General features: G+C 41.8%; 2 protein-coding genes across 3 annotated transcripts; both read left to right on the top strand.

Moving 5' to 3' along the window:
* The first annotated feature begins 2,449 nt into the window (after window positions 1-2,449).
* On the top strand, window positions 2,450-13,868 carry LOC311030146 (serine/threonine-protein phosphatase 2A 55 kDa regulatory subunit B alpha isoform). The gene is made up of 10 exons (XM_084035744.1): window positions 2,450-2,683; window positions 4,873-4,941; window positions 7,932-8,029; window positions 8,482-8,647; window positions 8,977-9,089; window positions 10,011-10,188; window positions 10,534-10,698; window positions 11,274-11,443; window positions 11,927-12,018; window positions 12,249-13,868. The coding sequence occupies exons 1-10, from the start codon at window positions 2,677-2,679 to the stop codon at window positions 12,526-12,528; spliced, it is 1,338 nt and encodes a 445-aa protein (XP_083891870.1). The 5' UTR covers window positions 2,450-2,676; the 3' UTR covers window positions 12,529-13,868.
* Window positions 13,869-14,411: 543 nt separating this feature from the next.
* bnip3lb (BCL2 interacting protein 3 like b) lies at window positions 14,412-26,072 on the top strand. Of its 2 annotated transcripts, none has more exons than XM_084035091.1 (7): window positions 14,412-14,553; window positions 14,662-14,727; window positions 18,420-18,651; window positions 20,950-21,028; window positions 21,422-21,525; window positions 22,146-22,295; window positions 23,890-26,072. In XM_084035091.1, the coding sequence occupies exons 2-7, from the start codon at window positions 14,670-14,672 to the stop codon at window positions 23,936-23,938; spliced, it is 672 nt and encodes a 223-aa protein (XP_083891217.1). In that variant the 5' UTR covers window positions 14,412-14,553; window positions 14,662-14,669; the 3' UTR covers window positions 23,939-26,072. The 2 variants fall into 2 exon arrangements, with proteins under 2 accessions (XP_083891217.1, XP_083891218.1); XM_084035092.1 differs by having other exon boundaries at window positions 14,475-14,565.
* The last annotated feature ends 1,692 nt before the right edge of the window (window positions 26,073-27,764 follow it).

Here is a 27,764-nt window from a genome sequence, read left to right as displayed (position 1 = left end):
TGAATACATTCATGCCCGTCCCAGCAGTGTCAGCGAGGCCGTCTGTTCAGGGACAAAGTGAGCCCTTCTCCGTTTTAACGTCTTCTGTCTCTAATGTCAAGTGTTGTTTAGGGGTGGGAACAGTGACTTTTCAGCATGTTGAAGATGTTTTTCGTGACATTTAATGACGTCACCGCCAGCTGGCCAAACCCATCTTATGAAAAATCATAAAATCTACTGGATAAAATGATGAACACTGATGGCTGTGAGCTTGGCTTTTTCTGGACGGTGTGCCGGGCATTTGGTGACACATCGGTGATTCCTTAACTTTTCATCTGGTGCCGTCACCAGGACAAACTTTTCATTTGACTTTGTTTACGACCAAATACATGCATCATAAAGACATTCCCATCAGCCTCAGCTGTAGCTTAGTGCTAAGTAGCAAATGTTAGCATGCTAACACGATAATCCAAGATGGTGAACATGGTCAACGTTACCTGTTAAACATCAGTGTTTGCTCAAAACACCAATTTGCTTATTGAATGGAATTTGATTTGTGAACCTAAAAGCATCAAAAATGACTTTTAAAAAATGGATTGTGTCTGTGTGGAAACAATCCACAGACCTCACCGTGAACAAACTAACAAAGACATATAGCAGTCCCAGTGAAAACAGCTGACAGCAAAGTTTGTGGCTCATCCTTAAGGATGAAATTTAGGCTGCCAGCTGGTCCTCACAAAATCTGAAGCTTTCAACAGGTCTGCCTGATACCCCCCCTTCAGCTCTCCTTTCATTTCTCTGCAGAAAGTTTTTCGTGCTGACTGTGTTGGTGATGAGGGGCAGATGCTGGGCCAGCAGAACGGCCCACTGCTGCCGGTTGCTTGAAGAAGATTGAGGGGGATCTTGTGTTTGGAAACGTCAATTAAAGGGTGTCAAATCCCTGACAGGTGAAGTGGGTCAGAAAGCAGAGCCTGGGAGTGAAGTGACAGCGTCACCGAGTCTAATAAGATATTGCATTTGGCAGTTTTGAAAGCTGAAACTGAACAAGCCTCTGGCAAGGATTTATTCATCTTAGTTTAGTTTCTCTTGGGCTTGCCATTTATTCCTCACATGCTGGCTTTTCTTAGCAAGCTGCGACTTATAGATGCTGCACATCTCTTTTCTTCAGTGGGCATACTCCTTCTGAGGGCGATAAAGGATGTGAAGTGTCCGTGTGGGCGGTGAAACTATCAGTTACACATCTGAAGGCCTCCGTGTTTGCGGTGCTGGAGTCCACCAACATGCTGTGGCTCCTTCACAGTTTACATGACTGACAGAAAATAATGTGAGGAGAAGAGAGATGCAAGGAAGGAAAATATTCAGACTGTGAACAGTCTTCGATTTTAACGCTGTTATTACATGACAGACGGGCACTTTGCCATGTTTGTTTTTCACTGGCAATCTGTGCATATAAGTGTCCACATAGAACACAATGAGTTATTATTATTGTATTATTATTAGCCACCTCAGTCCCTGTTGGTATTGTCAATAAAGGTACTAGATAATAATATTATCAGATGTTAGTTTTCAAATCAAGTCTAGCAACAACCTTTTTGAAGTGAGCGCATTGACTCTTCTCTTTCTTGCATTATGGAACGTCGCCATGTTTTCTAGCTCTCAGCTCACCAACTTGAATCAGTCTTCTATGATTGTCTTGAGCAACACTGGCAGCTGTTGTTTGAAATAAAAATAATAATCTGGCATGAAAGCATGAATAGGTATGCATTTCACAACGCAACGTTTTTTGGCAGCAACAGTTCACAATGTTTATTTGCTGCATTATAATTTACTGTAAGTATGAAAAATATTCAGTTCCACTGTAATTCTCTTATCGCTCTGCTTTCCCATGAAACCTGAATGTTACGTGCCTTGACAGGCCTTTATTACACAAATCCACACAATTTCCAGTGTAACATTTTAGTGTGAAGAAGAAGAGATCTGTGGTGAATGATGATGATCCAGTACCTTCTGAAACCAAACAACGTACTTTTCATCTGCTTCTGGAAAGTCAAGAATTAAATTCAGTATTCTTCAATGAGTCAGGGAAATTCTTGTTTTTGTATGTTGACATATAGCCTAGTCTCCGGTTTGCAGTAGCTCTCAATGTCCTTTTACATATTTCTCATACACAAGACAAGAGTATACAAATACATACATCCATATACTGTATGTGCATACATTAGTGGAGTATGTATACAGTCAGCTTAAACTGTGTATAAAAACACCTCAGTAAAATGTGATCAAGATGAAGCTAGTGTTTGAGTGGGACAGTCCCCCCCTCCCTACTGTTTCTTCATCTTTGTGCACGCGCCTGTGAATCTGCGATCCTGTGTGCGCGCGCATTATAAAAACCCTTTGGTTCACGTGCGGAACTGAGAGGGGTGGGGAAGAAGTGACTTGTGGGATGCGGCAAGCGAGACAGAGGCGGAGAGTGACTGACACACGGAGTGAAACAACAGCGCGAGGAGCGGGAAAGGAGAGGAGGAGATCAATATAATAAACCGTTTACGGTTCATTTAGCGCTTGACAGCCAGGCTTGCGCAGACAGACGGCGGAGATTCAGCGGAAGAAAAAAAAGTTCAGTTCCCACGAACCAGCGCGTGGGAGTGGGAAGCAGGATCGTGACTGACTGAGGAAAGCTCCACTGTCTGTCTCGTCATGGCAGGTAATTCAGTTTAAACGGTACACACATAAACACCACGAACGGGCCGTCGTTTCTACAGCACGAATCCGTTCCGACGAGCCCTGCCCTGGCGGCTGCGGGACTCGCTAACCCAGCGTAGTGTTGGTTCAGCTAACGATTGCTAGCTAACAAAACTTAGCAAGCTAGTGCTAACGATCGCTAGCTAGCAAGCAAACTCTGGTGTCATCGCCCATCTATCTGGCCTGTCTTTGCCGGCTACAGCTAGCGTGCTAGCTAGCCAGCTGCTACTAGCAAACGATAGCTGTTTACTGTTACACCGGCCCGGGACCAGTCTTGCAAGCTAATGCAGCATACCGTGTTAGCCAAACTTAGCTATCCGCGACACTAACGTTAACCCAGAACGCTAACTTGTCGTAGCCGGAGCGGCTGTTCCTCAGCCTTGTGCATGCGGTTAACAAACCAACGTTGTTCATTTAAGTTTCTGATCTGCTGTTGATGTGGAAACATAAAGCAGATAACTGGGCGGTGTTCACACCAGTGCACACATTTCTCAAACATGCCATGACTGGCTTGACAAGCCAGGCTAGCTAACGTTAGCTCAAACTTTGACATTGCCCACATGCAGGCTAGCAACGTTACTCCAGGCCTGCTGCCGACTGAACAAGCTGTTAAATAATTTATGCAGTTTTCTGACTAAAGGGATTGGAGAGTCAAGAGAGCCAGTATTTGGGACATGCATATGTTTTAAGTGGAAACATTCACCCATCCAATAAGGCCCAGTATGTAACGTAACATTAGCATTTCAAATACATTCCTCAGCTGATACCTTTGCTTAGAATATAGAGTGGTTACCAACTATGCGACTTTATTCTATTGTAGCCATTGATATTGTTCGCAGTTTGTTTAAAAAAGAGGCTAGTAGGATCTAGTAGGCATTCGGTCCATTTGGGCGGATAAATGACACTGGTCGTGGGGCAGAGGCATTGCACATCATCCATATGTTGAAACTTACCGAGATGATTTGAACATTAAAACACCTGTTTGCTATGTGCATTTTCTTTTGCGAGGAATGAAGGCAATCTATGCGAGTGCTGAATTTCTGCCCTTACCAGTAGCAAACCTGTCCTGGCTGTTTGTTTTAAATCATGATTCATCTCAGAATACTGTATGATGAAGCCAGGGTGACTCATAAATGTCCTTGGTTTTTCTGCAGAGCGGTTCCACTACGTGTTATTGACAAATCCGATCAGTATTTATTGTGTAACAACACATGATCACATGCAAAAATGTGCAGAATTTAAACATCTTTGTTGTGCAATGAGCTGTGTAGAGAGATAACCTGTTGAGGCGAGTGATGGAGGTCATCAAACAAACCAGCATGTTTTTTCTTGTTGATGTATTTTTAACATCCAAGGCTGCCGTGAAACTGTCTCCTGCCGGTATAACAGTTTCAGGTTTAAAATGAAAGATTTGAGATTGTATTCACCTATTGTTACTGTGATCTTAAGTCAGTATTTCTGAACATGATTTGCAATCGACTTCTTCTCTCAAAGCGATAAAACCACAGTACCCAGGCGAAGGCTTAAATGTTAATTCTCATGTGGTTGATGCACTCATTGAATGTTATAGATCTTTGACATACAAGTGGCTTGTATTTCATAACATTAGAAATAGACTTTGGCCTCTCAAGGTGCTTATAGCTTAACTGGTCTTGCAGGGATCATGTGTGGAACAGTTCAGTACGTATATATTTCATGTGATATCAATATTGTCTTTTGAGACTTGGTAATGTTGTGAGAGGATGTGTGCACATGTGTCATCACATACATTTTCGCAACCGGTCTACCATCTATTTGTAGTTGCAACATCATTTCAATTATCCAACACTGCCTGAGAGTGACAATGTGCTGAAACAAAAACGTTCTTTATAAATGTGCACCTATTTGCATGTACGAACAAGGAAAGTCCAAGCGTGCAATCGGTACACTGCTTTGACAATCCACATCATGTAGTTAATTACTGCTGTGGCACTGTTTCATTATCAGCCAAAACTCTGAAACATGGCCATCTTAGTTCAGTTAAACCACCTCTGCATCATTATGGATGCCCAGTGCAATACAGTTAAGGTCTGGGAAACATTGTGAAGCTTGAAATTAAAATGTATGTAGTAAACCTGCCACTTTAATTTGTTTTCTTTTTAATCTCTGCAGGACCTGGAGGTGACATGCAGTGGTGCTTCTCTCAGGTGAAAGGAGCCATTGATGATGACGTAGCTGAAGGTATGATCTCTGCCAAGAGCTATTATTTGTATGCGTATAGCATGGATAGGGAAAGTGTGGGGAAAATGTTATAGGAAGGTATTGGATAATATGCAACGGCAGTTCAATGTCTTCCTCACTTGTTCCATTCCAACTGATATGGCACATTTAACCATGACGAGCCATGATACTACGCATATCGACTGTGCACTCCCTGCTGCAGGACAATAATGTAATTGGTCTTAAACCTAACTGCCAATTGATTACTTCACCATGTGTGGTCGTTGAGTAAATGACTAGAGATAAAGTGACATTTTCAAAAGGCTTTCAGAAATGTTGTAGCTTCCTTGTCATCTCTTTGGTACCGCTCCTACATTGTTTTACCTGTATCATACAGCAGCCTAGTTTCTGAATCTTTGGCTTTATTGGAGCTATAAGAGAAGGTAGTGCTAATGCAAACCAAATGCTTCTTCCTCTTGCTGCTTGACATTAAAAGCTTTCCATTGGCAAGCCACTGGATGGCTCCTATTTCTACAGGAAGTGCAGGCTTATTCATCGCAGATGTTAGTGACTCCTTGTATACATCAATTTTATATCAAACAGCAAAATATTCACTTTTTTAACACACTTTGTTTTCAGAGGCGGCTTTAGTATTTCAGTAATGAATACTAAAGGAGGAAAAAACAGGCACAGTGGGCTGGGTAGATGAAGAGCCTCAGACGACACGTTCCCTTTATGCTTTGCCTGCATGATGGACTCTTATTTTGGTTGCACATGGTGTGATGCAGGTGTCCCAACTATAGGGAAATTCAGCGATTTCTGGCCAATTTAAGTGGCCAGATGGCTTAATTTTTTGTGAAGGCTACCATACTATAGTTTATACACTCCTAATAGACGGGATTTCTGGAGAGTTATCACAGCAGTAATCATTTACCGTTCTGTTTCAGAACAAGGTAAATGGCTTCACCGTGTTCATGTTATCAGGTATTTTATCTGGAATATCTGCTCTAACATTAGTTTGACTTGCCAGTGCCGTGTGTTGCTGCATCCTGTAAAATTGGATTTACAGATGCACCGATATTAATATAAAATAGCTGGATTACGTTTCTGTGACAATTACTCAATCTAGGATCAGATACCATTATTTTAATGTTTTAATGTTTTTTGTTTTTTTACAAAGTTAGGAAAGCAACGTGACACCTAAAAGAATGATCCCAGTCTGTGCAACACAATGAGGCCTACAGTTTATTAATTTAATGCTGGTATCGGGTCTGTCCTCTGTATCGGCTGATAACCAAAGCCCATGTATCTGTATCGTGACTGGAAAAGTCAGATTAGTGCATCCCTAATTGCATTGCACTCAGTCAATTCATTATTTTGCCTGCCCTCATTGGTGTAAATGGGGTTTACAAACTAATAGAAACGTTGTCAGTATAACACAATACAATTCAACAGCACCACAAACGACAGACGCCAAAACACAGTGCTATTGATTGTCTTTCTGTCCAATTAGTCCTGGTTGCTGCCCAAGAGACGCATAATATTTTCCTCATGCACTTTTTTGTGAGAACATGTATATAACATGTATAGTTTCTCCTAATTGTATTTTATTGGAAGTTTCATTCAGCCAGTGATTCAAATTGCCAGATAATTGTAGGTTATCAGACTCTGCGTCTAGTCTGTTGTTGGCCACGTAGCTGGAATCTAAATGATGGTGACATGCTAAGACTGCAATGTTGTTCAGTTCACAATGTTCTGCAGCGGTCTGGCATGTTAACCTTTGAACACATTCTGACAGTAGGGTGACAGAAAAATGGTACATTTTCCTCGGCCTACATTCTTACTCTAACAGTTTTTGATGTCCAGTATGTAGTGTCCACATACAGATAGTGACTTCCATTAGCCATTAATAAATAATGCATTTTAATACTGAGTAGTTTCTGTTAGGGATGCAACAATACAGTGAGCCCACGGTTCAATACACACCTCGGTTCTTGGGTTTCGGTTCTGTTTTGGTACACATTTTGTGTGCTGGGAGAAAAAAAGATTGCTTTTTATATATCCAAACATTATTTCTTTATTTTTCTTATAAGCTAACATAAATATACCTGTAAACATAAAGTCACTGTTTTAAATAAAAATACCTGTACTTCAGTCGCCTATATATGACTTTCATGCAGGTTTGGAGTATGCACTCTTCATCTCCCACTTCAACATTACGTTAGTGCTGAAAAGTGTAGCACGGATCGAGCGTTTTGATTCGGTGACGGAAGCCTGCAACTACGGAAAAGGGCAAATCTTTAATAATATTGGATAACATTGGATATTAACTCAGCAAGTGTGTATTGAACCGTGCATGGCGTACCGTACGGTTCAATATTGTATTGAGAATCATTGCATCCCTAGTTTCTATGCTGTGGTTATTGTTGCTCTTACACCTGAACATGTATACATTATATTGGCTAAATGATGTAATTAATGGGAAATAAATGAGGATGAATGACAGCTGAGAGAGGATGTCAAATAATTAGATAGTTTAAGTCTTAGTAGAAGAGCAATTTTACGTATATCCTCTCAAGTAGCCATACTATGAGTTCAAATATATATCCCCATACTGTCAGCCTCAGGGAGTCCACCACACAAAGACCTCCTACAACAGCCTTTTACAGCATTGTCTTTCTGCTCCAGTGGGTAACAAAGGGTTAAGAAAGTGTGCACATATGTGTGAGCTACTTTCTGTTTATAAAGCAACACTACTGCTGGGGGAAACATGTAAAAGGAGGGCGGGTGGGAAACTAGGTTACTGATCATTTTCCGTCTGCTCTATATTCTCTGACATCCTTCTGCGTCTCTGGCCAGCTAGTGCACTCTGATCCCAGCTCGGATAAATCCAGAGTTAGTTGGGATTACCTGAGTACTGCCTCATTGTCTTTCGTGCTTGCTGTCTGTACACCAACTTAAAAATAACATCATTACATGTACAAGTTTAAATGTTTGTTGTTGTTTTGCAGCGGACATCATATCCACAGTTGAGTTTAACCACACTGGGGAGCTGCTAGCCACAGGAGACAAGGGTGGCCGTGTAGTCATATTCCAGCAGGAAATAGAGGTACAACTGCAACTTTGTCTTTGTTGAGTTTTATTCCCACACTATTCATTTTAGAATAGAACTCAATTAATACAAAAAAAACAGGATTATTCTATTCTAGAATCTAAAACAAAAACTCAGTGAGGTTTTTACAGAGTGATACGCTTTATGCAGCTGCCACTTCTTATTTAAGAGATTGGTATGGCATCACCCAGATGTGCCGATCACTGATGTGAGGGGAAAAAACAAACCCAGCCCGACTCATTATCCTCGCTGCTTTGAAGCAGCCTTTTGACACAAAGGTAGAATGCTATAAAACAATTGCAAATTAATTGGCATCTTTGTCACCCCTTTTCACCCCTAATGAGTTTGCATGCCTGTGTATAGAACAAAAATAGTCATCACTGGCTTGTTCTTGTCTAACAGCTGCTCTTTTCTTCTCTTGTCTGATATTTTGCCTGGTTCCCGGACAGAATAAGAACCAGCCTCAGTTCCGGAGCGAATACAATGTTTACAGCACTTTTCAGAGCCATGAGCCCGAGTTTGACTACTTGAAGAGTTTGGAAATAGAAGAGAAGATCAACAAGATTCGCTGGCTTCCTCAGAAGAATGCCGCTCAGTTCCTGTTGTCAACTAATGGTAAGTTGGTTGTTTAATTGAGCACACATACTGGGTTATGTAACGGCAAAATGTAAATTTCAGCTTAAATGCAAATAAGTGACAAACCGAAACAGAAAAATAGAGCCTTTCAAACTTACAAATGTGAGCAAGAAATGGAATTTAAAAGTCGGTGAAATCAAAAGGTATTGACAATTTCACCTGCAGGATTGTAAAATTCCTGGAAATCAACTGTGAAAAGTACCTACAAAGAACTTGTCACATCCTGAAAAAAATCCCTTCAACCTTTTTATGTGTGTGTTTGTCTGTGATGCTATTGTCATTTGCATACTTATTTTTGTTTTTGACAGATAAGACAATCAAGTTGTGGAAAATCAGTGAACGAGACAAGAGACCAGAGGGCTATAATCTCAAAGAGGAGGATGGACGCTACAAAGATCCGAACACTATCACTTCAGTGCGGGTCAGTCTGAATCAAACACAACCTGAGTGGTATTACTCAGCCAGGTTTCTACCTAGAAATGAACATAATCTCCCCACATATGTTTGTCACTTTATATATTGAGAGAGCAGTCCTGCCCAATTTAGTAGGCTTTCTTTGTGAGGTAATACAGACTGCTCCAATTACCTGCCCTGTGGTTATACTGGTGGCTGTGGTTGATGAACTGCATGAATCGTCTTAAAAATCCACACGGTTATGTGGCTACAGTGATTGCACCGGCTCTTTGTGGTGAAACAATGCTGGCAGTTTGCTGAGATCACCAAAGAATCGTATAGGAGTAAGTTCTCCTGCCCTAACAGGAACAGGTGTGACAAAACTGAGTCATCTAACAGGATTAGCTAAATGTTAGTCAAGCTAACCGTCCGGAGATCAGCCAATATAACTGACAAAACCTTTGTGGGTGTAATAGAGGTGTGTGTTCACCTATCAATGAACATCTACACGTTGTAACTTTGAATGATGTAAAAGATGACTGCAACTTGCAATTTGTTGCCACACAACTTTAAAGAAAGGTATTCCGGTTTTTACAAAAAATGTTTTTATTGACTGCACCCATCAAGTACAGCACAGACCGATTTCACATCCATTTTTTAATGACCTCTGTCGACTGCTGTATTGATTTTACAAAGAAGCAAATCTGTTTGTTAGATTCACATTAAATAGATGACTCAAATTCTACCTGTATAGAAAGGGTGTTAGTGCATTTTATTTCATCTTTCTAAGTAAATACACATAATACTTTGACACACTGTCTACATGCTCTGGTGATGAAACTGAGTATATTTTGTGACTGATCAGAAATGTGCCACTAGGAGCTTTCAGAGCTTCAAAAAGCATACTTGTCTTTATCATCAGTTTCAGATTATGTTGTTCTCATCTCAGGTACCAGTTTTAATACCCATGGACCTCATGGTGGAAGCAAGTCCACGGAGGGTGTTCGCCAACGCTCACACCTACCATATCAACTCTATCTCAGTCAACAGTGATGATGAGACTTACTTGTCTGCAGACGACCTCCGCATCAACCTCTGGCACCTCGAGATCACCGACCGCAGCTTCAGTATCCTTGAATACATGTGGGCATGTTTGATCTGTGAAACTCATCTGAATATGAGATGAGATGTTGTTTTTCTTTTATACAGCCGGTTATGTTTTCATCAGCAGACATGAAAATGTTTGACACTCAAAACGTTCGATGGGGAGAAGAGATGAGGGAAAGAATTTAGAGTAATGAACAATGGGGGCAAAATAAAGCTGTGTGACACAGGAGTGGGAAAAACTTGGTTGCCGTCGGTTGTCTATCACATCCAACAAACGGCTGACATGATGTATTTTGTGTCCAAATCCTCTATTCAGCATCCAAATCCCTTGATTAGTTTCTTCCCTAACCCTGTGCTCTTTTAAGACATTGTTGACATTAAACCGGCCAACATGGAGGAGCTGACGGAGGTGATCACAGCAGCAGAGTTCCATCCTGATCAGTGCAACACCTTCGTCTACAGCAGCAGCAAAGGAACCATCCGTCTCTGTGACATGAGGGCATCAGCCCTGTGTGACAAGCACTCCAAATGTGAGTACTTTTTATTTTGTTTTACAAGATCTTATAAGAGGGGTTTCCCCTTTTACAAACGTGCAGACAGCAGGGAGGCGGAGGATGCAATGTCATAATGCAAGCACACCTATTTTTTTTTGTTTTGGAGATGACACTGATTAGTTTGATTCATGTTACGCCTAAAACACACCTATGATTAATTAAGAGACTAAATACAACCCCATTACTTTTTATGCCTTACTTTGCAGGTTTTGCGCCATTTAACTTGGACACGCCTGAAATGCACTTCCACCATGCACTTTAGATGTGTGCTGTAGATCGTTTAAATGAAGCCCAGAAGGAACTTCATGTTTTTGTGCAAAACTACTAAAGTCATATTTACAATCCAGTGTGTTTTGTAGGCTTACGTGTGCACTTTATAGCATAAGAAAGACTTTGCATGTTCACATCTTCATAAGCTCTGACTTATTATTACTGTTTTGTTTCACTGCCCCTGCTGGCACACATCTTATAAATGTCACTCAGAAACCCATCTGTGCTGCACTCGGACTATATTTCATCTCGCCTGTATCGTGTTCCTTTCTCTCGTCCAGTGTTTGAGGAGCCAGAAGATCCCAGCAATCGCTCCTTCTTCTCTGAGATCATATCCTCAATCTCAGATGTTAAGTTTAGCCATAATGGACGCTACATGATGACCAGAGACTACTTGTCTGTTAAGATTTGGGATCTGAACATGGAGAACAGGCCAGTGGAGACCTATCAGGTAAGATTGACAAATGCATACACCATAACAATGTCCTGGGTTCTTACACAAGTGTAAATGTTGTTTTTGTTTAAATCATTATTATTTACGCTGCACTTTAAGACTTTTACAGCACTGTTATGTTGTAATATCAGCAATGTTGGAGACTGCTCATTTATTTTTTACCACACTGATAAAGATGTATTCTTATTTCAATGTAATTTAATAGCCAATGTAGAGCATCTTTAATGGGGATACTGTGCAGTAGACAGATTCCCCCCTTTCTTTCTAAACAGCCACACCTTTTTTTTTATTATCTTTCCTTGTAATTCCACACAGTGTCCACATGGAGGCACCATAAATGCCTTGTTTTGCTGTGCAATGTCATTTGTATAGAATGAAGTTTGCTCCATTGGGAAGCTTCTAGATAACATGATAAACACAGTGATGTGTGGGTCCCCAGGGAGCGTCTTCTTCACACCGGTCTTCATGTCATTATTACAGGTTCACGAGTACCTGAGGAGCAAGCTTTGCTCGCTGTATGAGAACGACTGCATCTTTGACAAGTTTGAATGCTGCTGGAATGGAAATGACAGGTGAGGACATGCAGGGGGAAGACAAATGGCACCTCATGACAAAGAATATTTTTTTGAATTTTTTTAGCATATTTTAGCATATATATATATATATATATATATATATATATATATATATACATACATACATACATACATACATACATACATACATACATACATACTGGATGTTATTCCATGAATACTTGTGTTAAAGGCTCACTTACCTTTTCTCATACCTTCCCCATCAGTGTGGTGATGACTGGCTCATACAACAACTTCTTCCGGATGTTCGACCGTGGCCAAAGGCGGGATGTAACCTTGGAGGCCTCTCGAGAAAACAGCAAGCCCATGCAGGTCCTGAAGCCTCGCAAAGTGTGCGCAGGCGGCAAGCGCAAGAAGGATGAAATCAGCGTGGACAGTTTGGACTTCAACAAGAAGATCCTTCACACTGCCTGGCATCCCCAGGACAACATCATCGCAGTGGCGACGACCAACAACCTCTACATATTCCAGGATAAAGTGAACTAACACTGGGGTGAGCTTACGTGAGATCTGGCATGGGTGACATCATGAGTACCTGCAGCCTCATCCAGGGTGATCTGCGGTAACGCTGACAACCAGCGTCCCTGTCCGTCACTACTGGGTGACCAGACTTTGCCACTTTGTTCTAGATGTGGACAGAGGAAGCCTCGCTCTTGCCCATCATCAGCCTGTTCGTGGCAGAGTAACACCTGCCTTGTTGTTTAAGTGATGTTGTGCCAATCCCTCCCTTTTTGGTATGGCTTTTTTTTGCCAGCCCATCTGCCCTTTTCTGCCCCCAGGGTAACATGGGTAAACAAGTTTAATTTCCTCAAGATTCTGTATACAGACACACTTATTTTTATAACTTTTCCCCCCAAAAGGCTCTGTGGTAGAAAATGGAAAAACACTTATTTAGTATGTCCCCTTATTGTCCTGTGCCATTGTATTGTTTATTTTTCTAAGAAAAATTGCCAGTTTTTTTTTCTTTTTATTAATTCATCCGTTTTACTGTCATAATATTATTTGAGTCTCTTCACGTGTCTCTTCCCCTCATCGATTAAACCATGCATACAACAGTCACAAATGTATGGTCACAGTTAAGCATGTGCTGCTCATACACACAGGACAGCAACACCTCTGCGGTTGCCTCCAAGAGTTTGAGAAGCACAGTGTTTCACACTGAAAGTCCGGCTCAGTGAGGAGTTTTCCTGCTCACTGTCGCTGTGCTTCGGGCTCTCGGGTGGTCCAAATACCACAATAGATTTTTTTTTTTTTTTTGGAATGGCTCTCTCTATCTTTGTGCTTTGGTTCCTCTTCCTCCTTTTGTTTGTGTTCAACAATAGTCAGGTATAAGAGATAGCCTATTCAAAGATAATAATTATGATTGTCATATTTATATTAAAAAAAGTAAAAATGTCACCAGATTTGTTCCGTCCCATTTATGAAATGAAGCTGGACCTTCCACGTGTTTTGGAGTGATCTTAAGTATTGTCTTCCCGTGGCGTAGCACAGCTCTGAAGCAGTACTTCACAACAGGGAAAACCTTTTGATTTGACACTGGACTCTTGCTGCACCAACTAAAGTACTTGGATGTGTTGTAAGTTTAAAAGAAGACATTATTTGAGGCATTAAGTCACTTAAAGTGTTTGTTTAAATGACTGCAGACATTATTACTGCTACTGTATGTAATGGTACAATAAGCTGCACAAGAATCTGCAGCAGTTGATGTCTCCACACGTATTTATAATGTGGGCAGTTCAGAATATATTGATGCCTCTAGTAATGTATAACTACAGTTTTAATCTATGACGGTGAAGATAATAAAGGAACTACTTTTTTGCACCCTTGTGATTGCCTGATCGTTGATGAGTTATAAAATATCCTAGATCCATGTTCATATTATAAGAGCATCTTCAGCTGGCAAATAGGCTGGGGTTTTAAGTCTGGAGGGCAATGCTGCTCCATTCAGTTTCCGGCTGCTTTTCAATCATAACAAATTGTGAGCACCTGGTCCATCCACACCTGGAATGGTGCAAACCCAGCTGTAAGTCTGTCCCCGATCTGACGGGTGGACATGATGAGAAACACCCGCTCTGCTACTTCACCACGTTACAGCCACCGGCTGATGTGTGTGGTTGGAAATAACAGGCTTGGGGCACACATCTGCCTCGTGTCTCGACTGGCACGCGCGTGCTGTGTACGTGGTGGCACGCACGCCTCCTCCTACATGGGTGAACCGATCTAGCGCTGATCGCCACACGTCGCAGTGTTTAACTTTCCATCAATAGTCGATGCTAATAGTTCAGACGTGTCGTTGCAGGTGAAGGTGTGTTTTTTTCTTTCTTTTTTCCCCGCTCGTTATGTAATTCCTCTTCCCCTTTTGTTATCAACGGGACAGCGTGACGTCATCACCCAGCCCCGCGAAGCAGTGAGAGCGGCTCGCGCGCGGCTGCTGCTTCCAGACCATTTAACGGGCGGAAAACAAACGGCAGCGGTGCTTCAGCACAGCTACTCGCTCCCTCAAAAACGGAGGTAGCCAGTCGGGTCGGTTGTATTATCGCACGTCTGAATGTGCACAGATAAAGTAGCGCGTATTTGTACTGACTTGAATCCGTATATGCGACCCGCCTTGCTCACCAGGCACCGCGATGTCCGACGCCGCTAACGCCACTTCTACAGACAACAACGGAGACTCGGGGCTAAACGGTAAGCTACATGGTACCAAATTGCGGTGCTGGGAAAACCTGTCAACGTGTTTACTCGGTGGAAACGTATCGGGGTACACGGCTGTGTGTTTTATAGTCCAGTTTATTGATGGTTCTCAATCATTAATGGCAGTTTATCTTCTTTTTTTTCCCACCGCGAAGCTTCATTGGAAGGGGAGGTGAGAACGCTATGTTCTGTTTATTGACAGTGGAGGAGCCAATGGTGATTCGGGATTTTGACTGACGGGCAAATAAGCCAATCAGCGATTCGCGCGGAGGGGCGGAGTGGGTTTAAGCTTTGTCAACAAGCCGAGGAAGAAACTAGCAAAAAAATGAGACCAGAGAAATTTTGCAGAATTATTCGTAGCGTATTTGCTTTGCTTTCCAATCAGTTATCAATCAGAAACCGTAGATGTCTAACGTTTATAACCTGCTTCTTCCTTTCATTTTGAAAAATAATCCCTTTCAAAGTAATGAGGGTTTTTTTAAATATATCACCAAGTGAGAAATAGCATTTTATTTTCTCACAGTGATCACTGCATCATTTCATGTGTGGACATGTGTCACCTCTTGTACATTCAGTTGTTGAAATAGAATCAGCTACATTTAATACCTCAGCCTGCATAAGCCATTTGAGACGTAAACAAAGACATGTTTATTACCCTGATGCACTGACCCAGGGGCTTACTATTAGCTGTTGGGGTTTAGGCTTTACCACACTATGGGGGACTGTGACTCGGCATGCTATTTATGGCCACTGTGACAAGGGGACAGACGTTTTGGAAATGGGGAAAGGTGTGGGGGGTGTTCCAGCACTTATTTTAAGAGACGCATAGAATATCTTTTAATCGGATCGGATAGCCAGTGATGGATAATTGTGGAGCAAGTATGTTGCCAGCATTTTTAGCAGATGGATGGTAATAATATTCTACCCCGGCTCACATCTGTAATTGTACATCGACAGATGTGAGCCTCGTATATCAAGTGATGTTATATGATGTGGAAAGAAAGCAACAAGTGTTATAATGTCTGCTATTCTTGTTTTATATCCTTAAAACAGTCCAGCTTTCTTTTACTATGTCAGCCTGTGATTGGGCCCCATAATCCCTTGCTACACACCATTACCCAGCACTATTTTTGATGAACCGACCTTTACATTTAGCTGATAAATTTAGTAGTCATATTTACATCTGACTTATCTAGAATAATTTAATTTATGAGGTGTTATATTCACCACAGATTTTATCTGTTTTATTCGTGCACCAGGACATAATAGACTGTGACAGGACATGCTGAGACACAGCTTTAGGCACAATAAGACCTTGCACTGATCAGATGGAGAGGCCAGCAGTGTGCACTGTTATCTGACACTATGTTATTTATGGCGTTTCCTGGAGCTCCCACACCGGAGTCATGTTTATCTAATACCTGGGATCTTCAGGCAAGAGGCAGCCTCCTCCCTCCTGTCTGAGCCTCAGAATCAGTAGATCAAAGAGGTCCCACCATGTCCACTTCCTCTAAACCCACCCAACAGCTGATAACTGCTCTGTGGCCAGAATGTTCGGAAGCTTCAGGGCCATGGCGATGTGGTTTTAGTCTACGGAGTGGAGACAATGGGCTGTCACCAGCAGCTTGGCTCGCAGTCCGCTGTGTAATCCACAGGATGAGTGCAAGTGCTGAGTCGAGGCCAGTTTTAGGGGCGGGGGGGGGCATCGTTTGGGTAGTGGGAGTAAATGGCCTGAAGCCTGAACTTTGAAATTCAGTCCTCTGAAAGCTCTTGTGAACATGGTGTTTACAAACTGTTATGGGGTCATGTGACCAGCTCAGGAAGTCTTCCCTTTTTTTGTTTTGGTGAGGACAGAGGATGACTGTCTTTAAAACTGCATGATGAGGCATATTAGGGACTTTTTTCCCCCTCTGCGCTTCAAATTCTTGCCCTTTCTAACCTGCCCCTCCTCTATGGTTGTAACTTGTAACCCACCTCTGACATGCTGTGCGTCCTCAGCTGCCAGTCCATGCCAGAGCTCACGTACAAACAGGGAGGGCGTCATATGTCACAGTCAAGCTCTACTAGACGCCACAGCACATAAACAGGAAGGCATTTACTGCCCTTTCATCACACAGCAGTAACTGGAGCTTCACTCTTGAACTTCTCTGACTGACGGCTCAGGCTGTCTGTCTTTCTGTCCCCTCCCAGCTTTGGACCAGGAAATCATTCTAACATTGTTCCTCTCTTTTTCATCACCCTACCCTTTGGATTTTGAGTAAAAGTCCCTTTGCAGCACTTTGTCAGAGTGCTGACAAAGAGCTAGATATTTTGACATGTCATGGCAGGAAAAGCAAACGTGCAAATTAACATGAGTGATGTTTGCAAATCAATTTAGGTGTGCCAGTTTTTGCATGGTGCATGCCAGCTCACCATGACATAAGACTTGAAATGTTTTTAACCTTGTTACACCTGTGCTCGCCCTGTTATGCCAAACACCTGCAAGATTTCTCTAGTTGATCAGTCATTTTTTAATGTTGAATGACTTATTTCAAAGAGGCTTTTTTGTCTCAGTAATCAATAAGAAGATAGATACCAGGCTGTTTCACATAGAAGTCTAAACATACATGCAACAGCAACAATCTCAGTTTCAACTGATATAATGATGGTTGTATTCCATTTAGGTGTGTCGGTTTCAGGGTCTAATTATGTTGCTTGTGTTGTTGTATTGTATTTGCATGTTGCCAGGGACACTTAAATGATCACGATCATTATGATATGAATTTCACCTGAGCGTTTCCTGCTATTATAAGTCAAAATATCTGAGAACGTTGTTAAAAAGATGGCTTTAGCAAAACATAATAGGTGGGCAGTGCATTGTCATCTGATGTAGAGGCGCAGACTATTATTATGTATGTTTCCAAAACATTGATAAGATGCACCAAAATGAAAGAGGACATAGTTATGATGCTTCCCATTTGCCCATTTGCACGCTTATGGTTTTAGTGGCCAGTTTAAACAAATAGCCGGCTCCATGGAGCATATCAGATCTTGAGCAGGATATCGGCTTATTAGTTTAGTGACATGATTTTACACCAGATCTGTCTTATCAGTCAATCCTAACACGTGTCTCTGGACGTGGTTTGACAGAAGAATCTAATTAATATCTAATATGTATGTTGACTCATGAAGTCCATCCCTTTACATACATTCAGTTTAAGCAATTCTTTGTAGAATAAGTGGCTGCCCTCCAAAAATATTTAAGTTTGTACCTACATTTTACCTTTTTATATCATCTAATAATGTTCTCTTCCACAACAAGAAATAAGTGCCTTGACATATTTACAGCTCATTATTTTAGTGATGGCTCATTATTTTCTTTTTTTTAAAACAAAAAAAGGAATTGATAAAACTGTGTATATTTTTGTAATATTAAGATCAAGTGAGAAAGGCCCAATATAAAAATTGTAAAAGTGTTTACATCCCAAGTGGTGTTATTTTTCCCCTATCTCCTTCCATGGTGTCGTTGCATAATAAACTATGGAGGTCAGTGTTTACCTGCAGGAGGAAATAAAACTTTGCGTGCACTGGTGGGGAGTTGGAGTTGTGAAAATGGTTTCAACCAATCTTTTTAAAAATCTGAACATGTGTAATGCTGACAGAACTGAGTGAATTAACGGTTTATGTTTGTCTCTTTCTTCCCACAGGGTCCTGGGTGGAGTTGGCGATGAACAGAGGCACAGCCGATTCAGCCCAGACATCCTCCACAGGCGACCTGGCCCCAGGCCTGCTGCCCCTCCCTCAGGTGGAGGAAGAGGAGGCCATGGTGGGGGGTTTGGAGCACGTCCCATCCTCGTCCTCCATCCACAACGGAGACATGGAGAAGATCCTGCTGGATGCCCAGCACGAGTCAAGCCGCAGCAACTCCTCCTGCGACAGGTTGTGTTGAAGGGAAACTCTCTAAAGGTTTCATGGTGTTGAGTCTTGAGTGCGACTGCATATGTTAAAAAAGTAGTAAAAAAGCCTTTTGTGGCTCCAGAAGAAGTTATGTGAAGTCAGAAGTCAAAACAAAGACAAATATCAGGGTGTAGTTGTTTATTAACATTTGATTTTAAAATCATGAATCCGGCAGTGTTATATGAGGGTATGAGGGACCCCAGTAGCTCCCGGTGGTGAAGTTGGTTCCTCCTGTCTAATATTGTTCTTGACTTCCACTCAGCCGAGAGCTTCAGAAGTTACATTTGATCTCAAAGCCAAAACAAAACTTTGTGCTGAGATAATTATAACCCTTGATTTGATATAAAGCTCGAGGCTGTGACATTATGCAATCCCTGTGCTACCATGGAAAATAGTAGAAAATAACTTGAACCAAAGGGATTAGCATGTAATTGCATGTCATTTTAATTATTGCTCACAGGGTAAACATAGGGGGACTGGTAGCTCTACCGTTTTTGAACTAAAAAGATGCACTCTGTAGCTCTGTCTGCTAGCTTCAGCAATGGTCTCAGCTATGTGTGTATTGGAAGTTAAAGGCAGTGGGCGTGGAGTCAGCTGTCCATGACCGTATCAAACGGGCAATCAACATTTTTTGGGGGAAAGTATGAGCTACTGCAACCATGAGAGGTCCTTGAGCATGCAGCCGTAAATTAGTACCCCAAATATTATGCAGTTTGGTGCAGCATAAAATCATGGGGGAGACCATCTGGATCCAATCTTGCTCATTTTAATCTGTTTTAAAACAATGCTTGTAGGATAGTTTTAGAGTAGTGTGAACTGGAATTTAACTTTTCATCCAAATGCTTTCATCTTAGATGTGCAGCTCGACTGCTAACCACTCATTAAAAGCTCACTGGGAAAAGTAAAAATACCTTTTTAATATTGGTCACATAGCTTCTCAGAAACCTCAACTTTCCCTCATATTCCATTGGCAAATCGGCTCCTACTGTAAGTCAGGAGTGGCTTCTCTTTCGTAATTGCACTCCCAACATGTTGAGTCAGCTTTGACTCTGAGGTGACAGCTGCTTCGGAGTTGAGTTGGCTTCTGGAAATAAAACTGATGTCTTCTTCGCAGCGAGCCTCCCATGTTAACGGGCACGTCAGAAACATCCTGACCCTTCAACTCGTGACCAAGCTCGAAGGCTGCGATAATGCAGAGCTTATCAGAGAGCCGGGCAGTCAGCTGTCAGTGAGTCACCTGAGGATGTTTGTCAGCGTTTGAGGACAGGAGGTTCCAGGAACGCTGTATAAACAAGCAGGAACACAAACATCAAGTTCATCCCATCTTAACACGTTTAGTACAACCCAGGAGTCATGTTACACAAATTGAATTAGGAAAATGTTTTCTTTACTTGTCCTGCCAAGACACACATTTCTTCAACGAGGCCAGAGTGCAGGAGCAGCAGGACTTTACTGCTGGGTAAACGTTGTATACTGTCCCAGTCGAGGGGTTGTAATGTCAAGCTTTAAAATATACAATGCAACATTACTGTCATGTATACATATGGGTTAGTATAAGTGGAACAAAGCAGGCCTTGTGCTCCTGACATTGATCTATTAAATGTTAGAAGTATAAGTGCACCACCTCCAAAACCCTAAACATTTTATAATGGTGCAAATTGGTTTAAACCACTTACATTTTTTATTTTTTTATTTTTTTACAAGTGTGATAACATTTACTATATTTTCTGTTCATTGATTCAATTTTCTCAAGTAAATAATGTAGCCAGAAGTATTATGTTAAATGTTTTTGGATGTTTCCTGGTATCTAACATCTTGAGTTGGAAAACGCGTGTTCTTCTAGGCTACACTAATATTATTATTATTATTAATATTATTTGTAGAAATAGATTATTTCTAACTAAATGTTTTGCTTCTGTCCATATTTGTTGGCGTTTCAAATGTTTTTTTTTTTTTTACTGCCGTCAAAACTATTTCTCCCAAAACACAAAAGGAGGCACACACAGATGAGTTCTATTCATTTGAGAAAGTTGACCAACTGATTTAATTTCATGAATCACTTTATTTATATGGAGGATTTTTTTTAAATGATGAAATTAAAGTTTATGACTTGAAAACTTGAATAAAAGCTTTGAATGTCAAATGCCATTTAAAACAGTCTGAGTGCAACTATAACTATAAACTCACCCTTGAGATGAAGTTCACAAGCAGTCGTGATTTCCTGACGTGTGTAAGAAACGAGGCGTCTGACGTGTGGCTTGTTTCTGCCTCTGCCCTCAGCCCTCCGCGGCCCCACAGCCCCCAGGATGACGGACAGATCATCTTTGACGTGGACGTGAGCGGCAGGAGAGACAGCCTAGTAAGAGCTCATGTGCCTCCTCAGGGTCTCCATCATTGTCTGTTGTCATGGCAACCTCAACCACTGGCCTTAAAGTGGTGTGCGTACATGAGAACGACAACTGCTGTCTGCCTTTAGTTTCCATGGAGATAGCTGCTGCAGCCAATGTGGATTTCTGCTTCCTTTTGCACAGCATGTGTTGTCATCATTCCTTTCACTCTTCTTCCTCACTCGTTCTATCTCACTCTAGTTGTCTGTCAGCGCACTCTGTGAACAAAACTCAAAGAAATGAGTCTCTATGTCCATGTCACATGCATACATATACTGAGCATGTCTGGTTTTTGCATGTTCATGGTGTACAAAAAGCCTGCAGGCCCAGTTGTGTGAATGACGTGTGTGTGTTGGTGTCTTTAGACAGAAGACGATGTCTCGGACAAGGAGAGGGACATGGACATCCTGATGAAGGACGCAGACTGGGTTGCCGACTGGTCTAGTCGACCGGAAAACATTCCCCCCAAGTAAGTCTCCACTCAGTAAACAGCAGCGTGATGTTTCCATGGCGACTGAACACACACATCTGTTTGTCCAGAGAAAGCGGTTAGGCATTCTCGCAATAAAGTTGCCCACGGCACAAATGGGAAATTAGCTGCCAGAAAGGGTGGATGAAAGGTGAAGGTTAAATAATCAGCAGAGGAAAAAACAATCTTTATCCAAAGAATGTATTATTTTTGCTTTTTCAAAGACATAAAGTTGAGCTTAAACAGCATTTCAAGAGTATCTATCTCCCGTATGGTGACGTTGTTCTGAGTGAAGCAGGATAGACAGGCTGGACAGAACGGGAGGAATTTGATTTTATCGTTGAAAGGATTAGATCACACCCTTCTCTAGCTCAGTGCAGAGCTGAATTTGCTGAATGATTGATGAATGGATGTCATGATATTATAATTAAAATTGGTTGTGATAGTTTGTTTCCAGGGGGGAAAAATGGATTTTTATATAAAAATACCAAATTTCTTCAGTGTATATATTGTTAATCAGGTGCACAATAAGACCAGGATGTGATCTACAAGGGTTAAAAAGGCAAACATGCGTACAGTGATTATCAGGTTTTCAATCAACTGTTTTGTTATTTTTGCAGGGAGTTTCATTTCCGTCACCCTCGGCGCTCAGTAACACTAAGTATGAGGAAGACCGGGGCCATGAAGAAAGGAGGAATCTTCTCCGCCGACTTCCTCAAAGTCTTCATCCCCTCGCTGCTACTGTCACACATCCTTGCTCTGGGGCTGGGGTAAGAAATATCACTGCTGATAATAACCTGTCTGCTCACTGAGTACATGGAGTGCAGTTTAATGAAACTTATAGACCTGATTAACACTTGGTTTAGTCAACGATCAGCATTGGTTTGGTTTTTCATCATTTTACTTTCCCTCCTTAGAAGTTCCTCACATTTTTATACATAAAACATACTTAATTATCATAATGTGTATCATTTGTAATATGTTTTAGTTTGGGTGAATTCCACTAGGGGGAGCTGTAGAACCGTAGACACTAGTCTTCGTCTGTGTGTCAAACTGGCAGAGCAGCTGCCGACTGAGAGGCTGCACACCTGCTGTCTCATAGCGAGTGCCGACACTCCCAGGAGCCCTCGCTGCTCGTGATAACGCTTGTTATAATAATCCCGGCTCCTCAATCAGATGTCGTCACAGCAGCGATGCCTCAGGCAGCAGGCTCTCCTTGTACGTGATGTGGTATGCAATGAGTGTTGTCAACACACCTGTCGTCCTCGCAACATCTCTGTTGGCCATTCTGGAGTTTGTACTGTTATCAGTCACTGTGGTGCTCTCCATGAACCGATGAAGAAGTTCATGAGAAAAAGAGTTAATAGTTTTATTATTGTTATTTCAGTTTATTTCTAGTTCATGTGAGATTTAGAGGTACTGGTTAGTCTATAGTGCAGGGTTGTACGTATATACTGATACAGGTTCAGCTGATACCAGCTGTCAAAAGCTGTATTGATAATATTCCAATATCAATCTTACTTACAATACTTTTGAAGGACCAGTATGTTGCATTTTTAGGAAGCATCTATTGGCAGACATGGAATATAATATCCATAATTATGTTTTCTTTTGTGTATAAGGATTCAGGGATAATGTATTGTCGTTGTGCGACACAAGGCTGCGATGAAAAACCAAAGGCAGCTTCCTTCTTCAGGCTGTGAGCCTCCTAAACTCATTCTCCACCCTTCACCATGAAATATAGCTTGACGAAACAAAACAAAACAAGTAGTTTTTTTAAATTTGCATCAGGATGATTAAATGGCAACAGTATTCTCTGGACAGATAACTTGGCCGGCATCTTAACATTGAACATTCACCATCGATGTAAACACAGAGTCCACCTCCTCTCGTCCCAGTGGAGACCTGTCCTCTGTCCTGTGGGCCGCCCGTCAAGTGCAGCTTCATCCCCATGATGGAGCCAGGTCTCAGTAAAGATGTGGGCACAGTCACATACCTCCCGTTGCTGAAGTCCTATTTTATCCCTCTTATTTTCTGCCACCGGAAATCAGCTAGGAGCATGCTGGGTAGTGGATTAGCCTAAGGTGCTAGCTGGTTTAGCTTAGCTTCCATATTGGCTCTCCCACATCTCCTCCTGTGGTGCTCGATTCTGCTTTCCGCTGGGTGATCGGCTCAAGGTCCGCCACACTTTACAGACACACGTGTATTTGTAGGGAAGTTCTTTCAAAATGTGCATACTTTGAATACAATAGCTCTGTCCTAGCCGTTACTGCCATGAAGCAGTTCATGTTGTTGTTCACGCCTGTGAAGGATGAGTCAAAATGCATGGACGGTGATACGTAACCGGCTCCTTCTTCTCGACAGGGTCTACATCGGGAAGAGGCTGACCACGCCCACCGCCAGCTCCTTCTGAACCTGAACCTGAAGAAAAGTGCCTGTGAAGTGGCCACGAGTTGTTGGAGAAAGTTTTGACGCCGGTCTCTTCTCCCTCTGTCCCGCCTGCACCCTCCTTCCCCTCCTCATCCCTGAGATACGACATGTTCTCAGGAGACATGCATCTGCCTTCCCCTCTCTCTCGCTTTGCCCCACCCTTTTTTTCTTGATCGGCTCCCCCCCCTCCTCCTTATATCCTTCACATTTGTGTAAGAATGAATAGGGTCGTGTTTCACTTTCCCCACAATTGGGTTTAATGTTTCTAACGCACGTTTTCAGGGAGGGTCGCTGCGTCAAACCAAACTCTTCTTCTGCACACTACCCTTTGATCATGTGACCACAAGGGAGGACTGTCCACTTTTAGAACTGACCACAGATTGTGCCACCTACACAGTAGCCCAACACTCGATCTCGAAAAGGGTTCGACCGAATTCCGAGTCGGCTACTGAAAATGTGATCATGCCTTTTTGAAAGTAGCCATTTTGTTCATTTTCTTTTAGGTAATATAGGTTTTTTAAATTTATTTTACACCAGTGTAGGTTTATTGAGAAGGTGTAACGATGAAAGGAGTTACCGTAGTGGCCATCCTAAACCGTGAGCAATCACTAATTGCACTGGGGAAGTCTCTGGACGGGAGAGATTTATGACTTGTTTTCACTTTCTCTGTGATGGAAACTAAAAAAATGATAATATATTCAAATCTACTTCTGAATGATATTTTGCAAAGTGACAATAAGTGGAAACCAGGGTGAAAATGTGTGTTGTGCAGGCAGGCAGTGTGACCCTGTGTGGTTGTGTGTCATATGGTCCAGAAAGGTTGAAGCGTCCGTTCAAACAGTCGGCGTCCCCGTCGTCCTTCCAGTTTCCTGGGTGTCGGCAACATATCGTAGAGCTGGTTCGGTCCCGACCGATCAGTTCCCACTAACTTCTACTCTAGATAGGGCTGGATATAACGTGGTACTATGGTGAGTGTCTCATATTCTTTGTTGGTGTTATAGTCCTCAAAAAGGATTCGCTACCAAGAAGCTTAAAAACATGAGATTAGGAATAAAGAACTTTCTTTATTGACATTTGTTTTGAGGATATCGGAGCCAGCCCTGCTTTCTAACACCCATTCACGTTTTGCCAAAATTTCCAAAAGTAATACTTCATCCAGCTGAAGCTGATGAACGGTACTGAAAGGGGATCCTTACTTTCACATTTGTCACAGTGACACTGCAGATGTTCAGCAGCTTCCAATAGACCGAGGGTTTGTTTTTACTGAAGGAGGCTGTACTTGAAGTAGAAACGCAGGTACGTGGCTAGCAGTTTTGTCCCAAGTGGACCTGGGTCAAATATTATTTGATTTACAAGTTCAGATCTGCTTGAACACCCATCTAGAAGTAAATAGCTCCTGGAGATCTGGTATTTCAGTTATTCAGCAGCAAATTAAAGCTTTTTAGAGCGTTTTCGGGTTGCTTTGTTGCCTTTTCAAAATAATGATTTTATGATTCCTGCATTTCAGTGTTACAAATACCGGAGTGAGAAAAGACAAACAAATACGTGAACGTGCCAGAATACTATTTGACCCAGCAGGTCGACTCAGGTTGTGTTATCTTTCATAAGAGTATTCACAGAAGTACACACATTCAGACTACATACTAGGTGCTGGACAGAAAATCATGTAAAAGACCGGAAAAATAGAGTCCGCCGCCTTATCTTCTTGTTTTACCTCCTATGACACACTCATTAACGACCAACGATGCTGGTGTGGTACTGTTGTGTTGTGTGACCCACGTGTGTGTCCGCCTGTGTTTGTACATGCAGTGTTTGGCAGCAATATTTTGGATTCTTCTTTCCTGTTTTGAGTCGTATCTTTGAGTTGTCTTTTTTCCTGAGGTTGCAGGAAGATTGTGAATGCACCGAGCGGGAGTCGAGTTTTAAAATGTGAGAACAGAATCCTTGTTGTTGATGGCAGGGCCTGACGTGAACAGGAAAAGAGAGACTTCCCTCAGACTGCAATGGTCTAACAGCAGTTAATGTAATGATGTATTCGCTTTGATTTTCTTTTTTTCCCCCACATCATTGGAAGAATTGATGAACATTTTCTCATTAAAAATGACCTGAATGAAGCATTTCACTGAGTGTGACTTTTTGTTGCTCCTAGATTTACGTTTTTAAATTCAATTAATTTCGCCTTTTTTGATGATTTAATGTGTAATCCTCGAGGCCTTAAACAAATGATTTTCATCTTTTATTCAGCCATTTTGCAGTTTTGTCTATAAAATAGTGAGTTATAAATGATAAACCTATCTATATGATATAAAATATCATATAAAAATGTTAGAAACAGCCAAATCTCAAACTTAACTAAACAATATTCTGTTTGAAACATAAAATGTAATTTAATTTTAGTCTAAAGTACCTCCATCGTTTCCAGTTACTGCTGGTACAGAGCCGCCGTCAAGTTTTGAGTGAGGTGTTTTTTCCGTTTCCTTGGGTGCACTCCGTCTCCCTCAGCTGCTGCCACAGGTCCCAACCGTTGTTATGGCTGCCATTCAAGTCCACAGCAGCGAGTCAGCACACATAGCTGAGACCTGAGGCACCGGGCCTCTGGAAATAAGACGTTTCTCAACTAGCGGGAAATTCCCCTGAGCTCTGCTTGACTCTGAATGAAGAAGACTCTCAGATCAGTTAGGGATTAAAACATCTGCTGAGACGAAGATGCCGAGCTTGTGTTTTAGGAAACATTAATTAGACAGTCTTTTGTTTTCAGTCATGAGTTTCTTGTTTGTTAAAAGACTCTCCTGTCTCCAGAGGTGGCAAGTTAACCAAGTGACCTCGACCTGTTGAGCAGAACGACACCAGAGCGATCAGACGGCGTCTCCACATCTGACTGAGGAAGCACTGCTCTCCAGTGGCAGACGCTCTGAAGTGCTCACTGACCTTAAAAATGTTCCCCTGCAGTCGGCACACACTTTGTTTGGCTCTCACGTTTACTATAACTCAAAGCATTCACATTTCATAATCTAAAAGATTATTAGTCTTAATCCCTTTAACACAAGACGGGTACGTCTAATATCTATATATAAGCATGACAGGCTTTTAAGATATTTATTTTTCTTTCCTGCACAACAACACACAATCTTCATCTTTGTTTCCTCCAGAAAGTGACTTCAGTGTAGCCGCATGAAGAACATCTAATCGGGTAATGTGGACGACTCTCCCCTTCTGTAGAATTATACCTTCATCACTGCTCTGGGGCTTCACCTCTCAGTTATTCAGTGTTTTCACTGGGATTCGTTTGCAGGCTGAAGGATATTAAAGCTGCCTCACAGATATGGTCGCTCTGCTGCCTCTCTGCTCGCGCCTCCGCCTCCACCTCTGTCCTGTCACCACCTATAACTCACCCTCCCTCAGAGTGAATACTATAATTACATTCCTGATTGAAATGTTCCACATTTTAGAGAGAAAAGGTTATTTTGTACTCCATAGTCTGTACGTTTGTTAAAGGAATAGTCTGACGTGGATATACTAAGTTGTTTTCTTGCTTAGTCAGATGAGAAGATTGCAGATTATTAGCTTAGCTTAGCATAAAGACCGGACGCAGTGCAACAAGACCTTCGTCTAGAGCCACCCATGGTTTTTACATTTTGTTTTTTGAACTGATTAAACAAACAAGTTGGCCGTAATTTATTATTTATTAGTAATTATATTATTCACATTAATCAGTATCACTGTAAAGGTGCCAGCATGAACCAAAAGGCACATTTTCAACTGTTATTCCTTGGCCAGATATGAAGTTATCCATTAAAACAAAACTAAAA

Source organism: Eutrigla gurnardus (genome assembly GCF_963514095.1).
Source record: "Eutrigla gurnardus genome assembly, chromosome: 19".
NCBI classification, from domain to species: Eukaryota; Metazoa; Chordata; class Actinopteri; order Perciformes; family Triglidae; genus Eutrigla; species Eutrigla gurnardus.
The sequence above is the reverse complement of the archived record's forward strand: the minus strand, read 5'-3'. Positions and strand labels throughout refer to the sequence as shown.

Bases quoted from the DNA above. Each gene is read 5' to 3' on its own strand.
- LOC311030146 (XM_084035744.1), top strand. The intron at 8,030-8,481 runs GTACAACTGCAA...GTTCCCGGACAG, and splicing joins TATTCCAGCAGGAAATAGAG to AATAAGAACCAGCCTCAGTT. The intron at 10,699-11,273 runs GTGAGTACTTTT...TCTCTCGTCCAG, and splicing joins GTGTGACAAGCACTCCAAAT to TGTTTGAGGAGCCAGAAGAT.
- bnip3lb (XM_084035091.1), top strand. From the start codon at position 14,670: ATGTCCGACGCCGCTAACGCCACTTCTACAGACAACAACGGAGACTCG. The intron at 14,728-18,419 runs GTAAGCTACATG...TTCTTCCCACAG, and splicing joins CGGAGACTCGGGGCTAAACG to GGTCCTGGGTGGAGTTGGCG. The intron at 18,652-20,949 runs GTTGTGTTGAAG...CTCTGCCCTCAG, and splicing joins AGCAACTCCTCCTGCGACAG to CCCTCCGCGGCCCCACAGCC.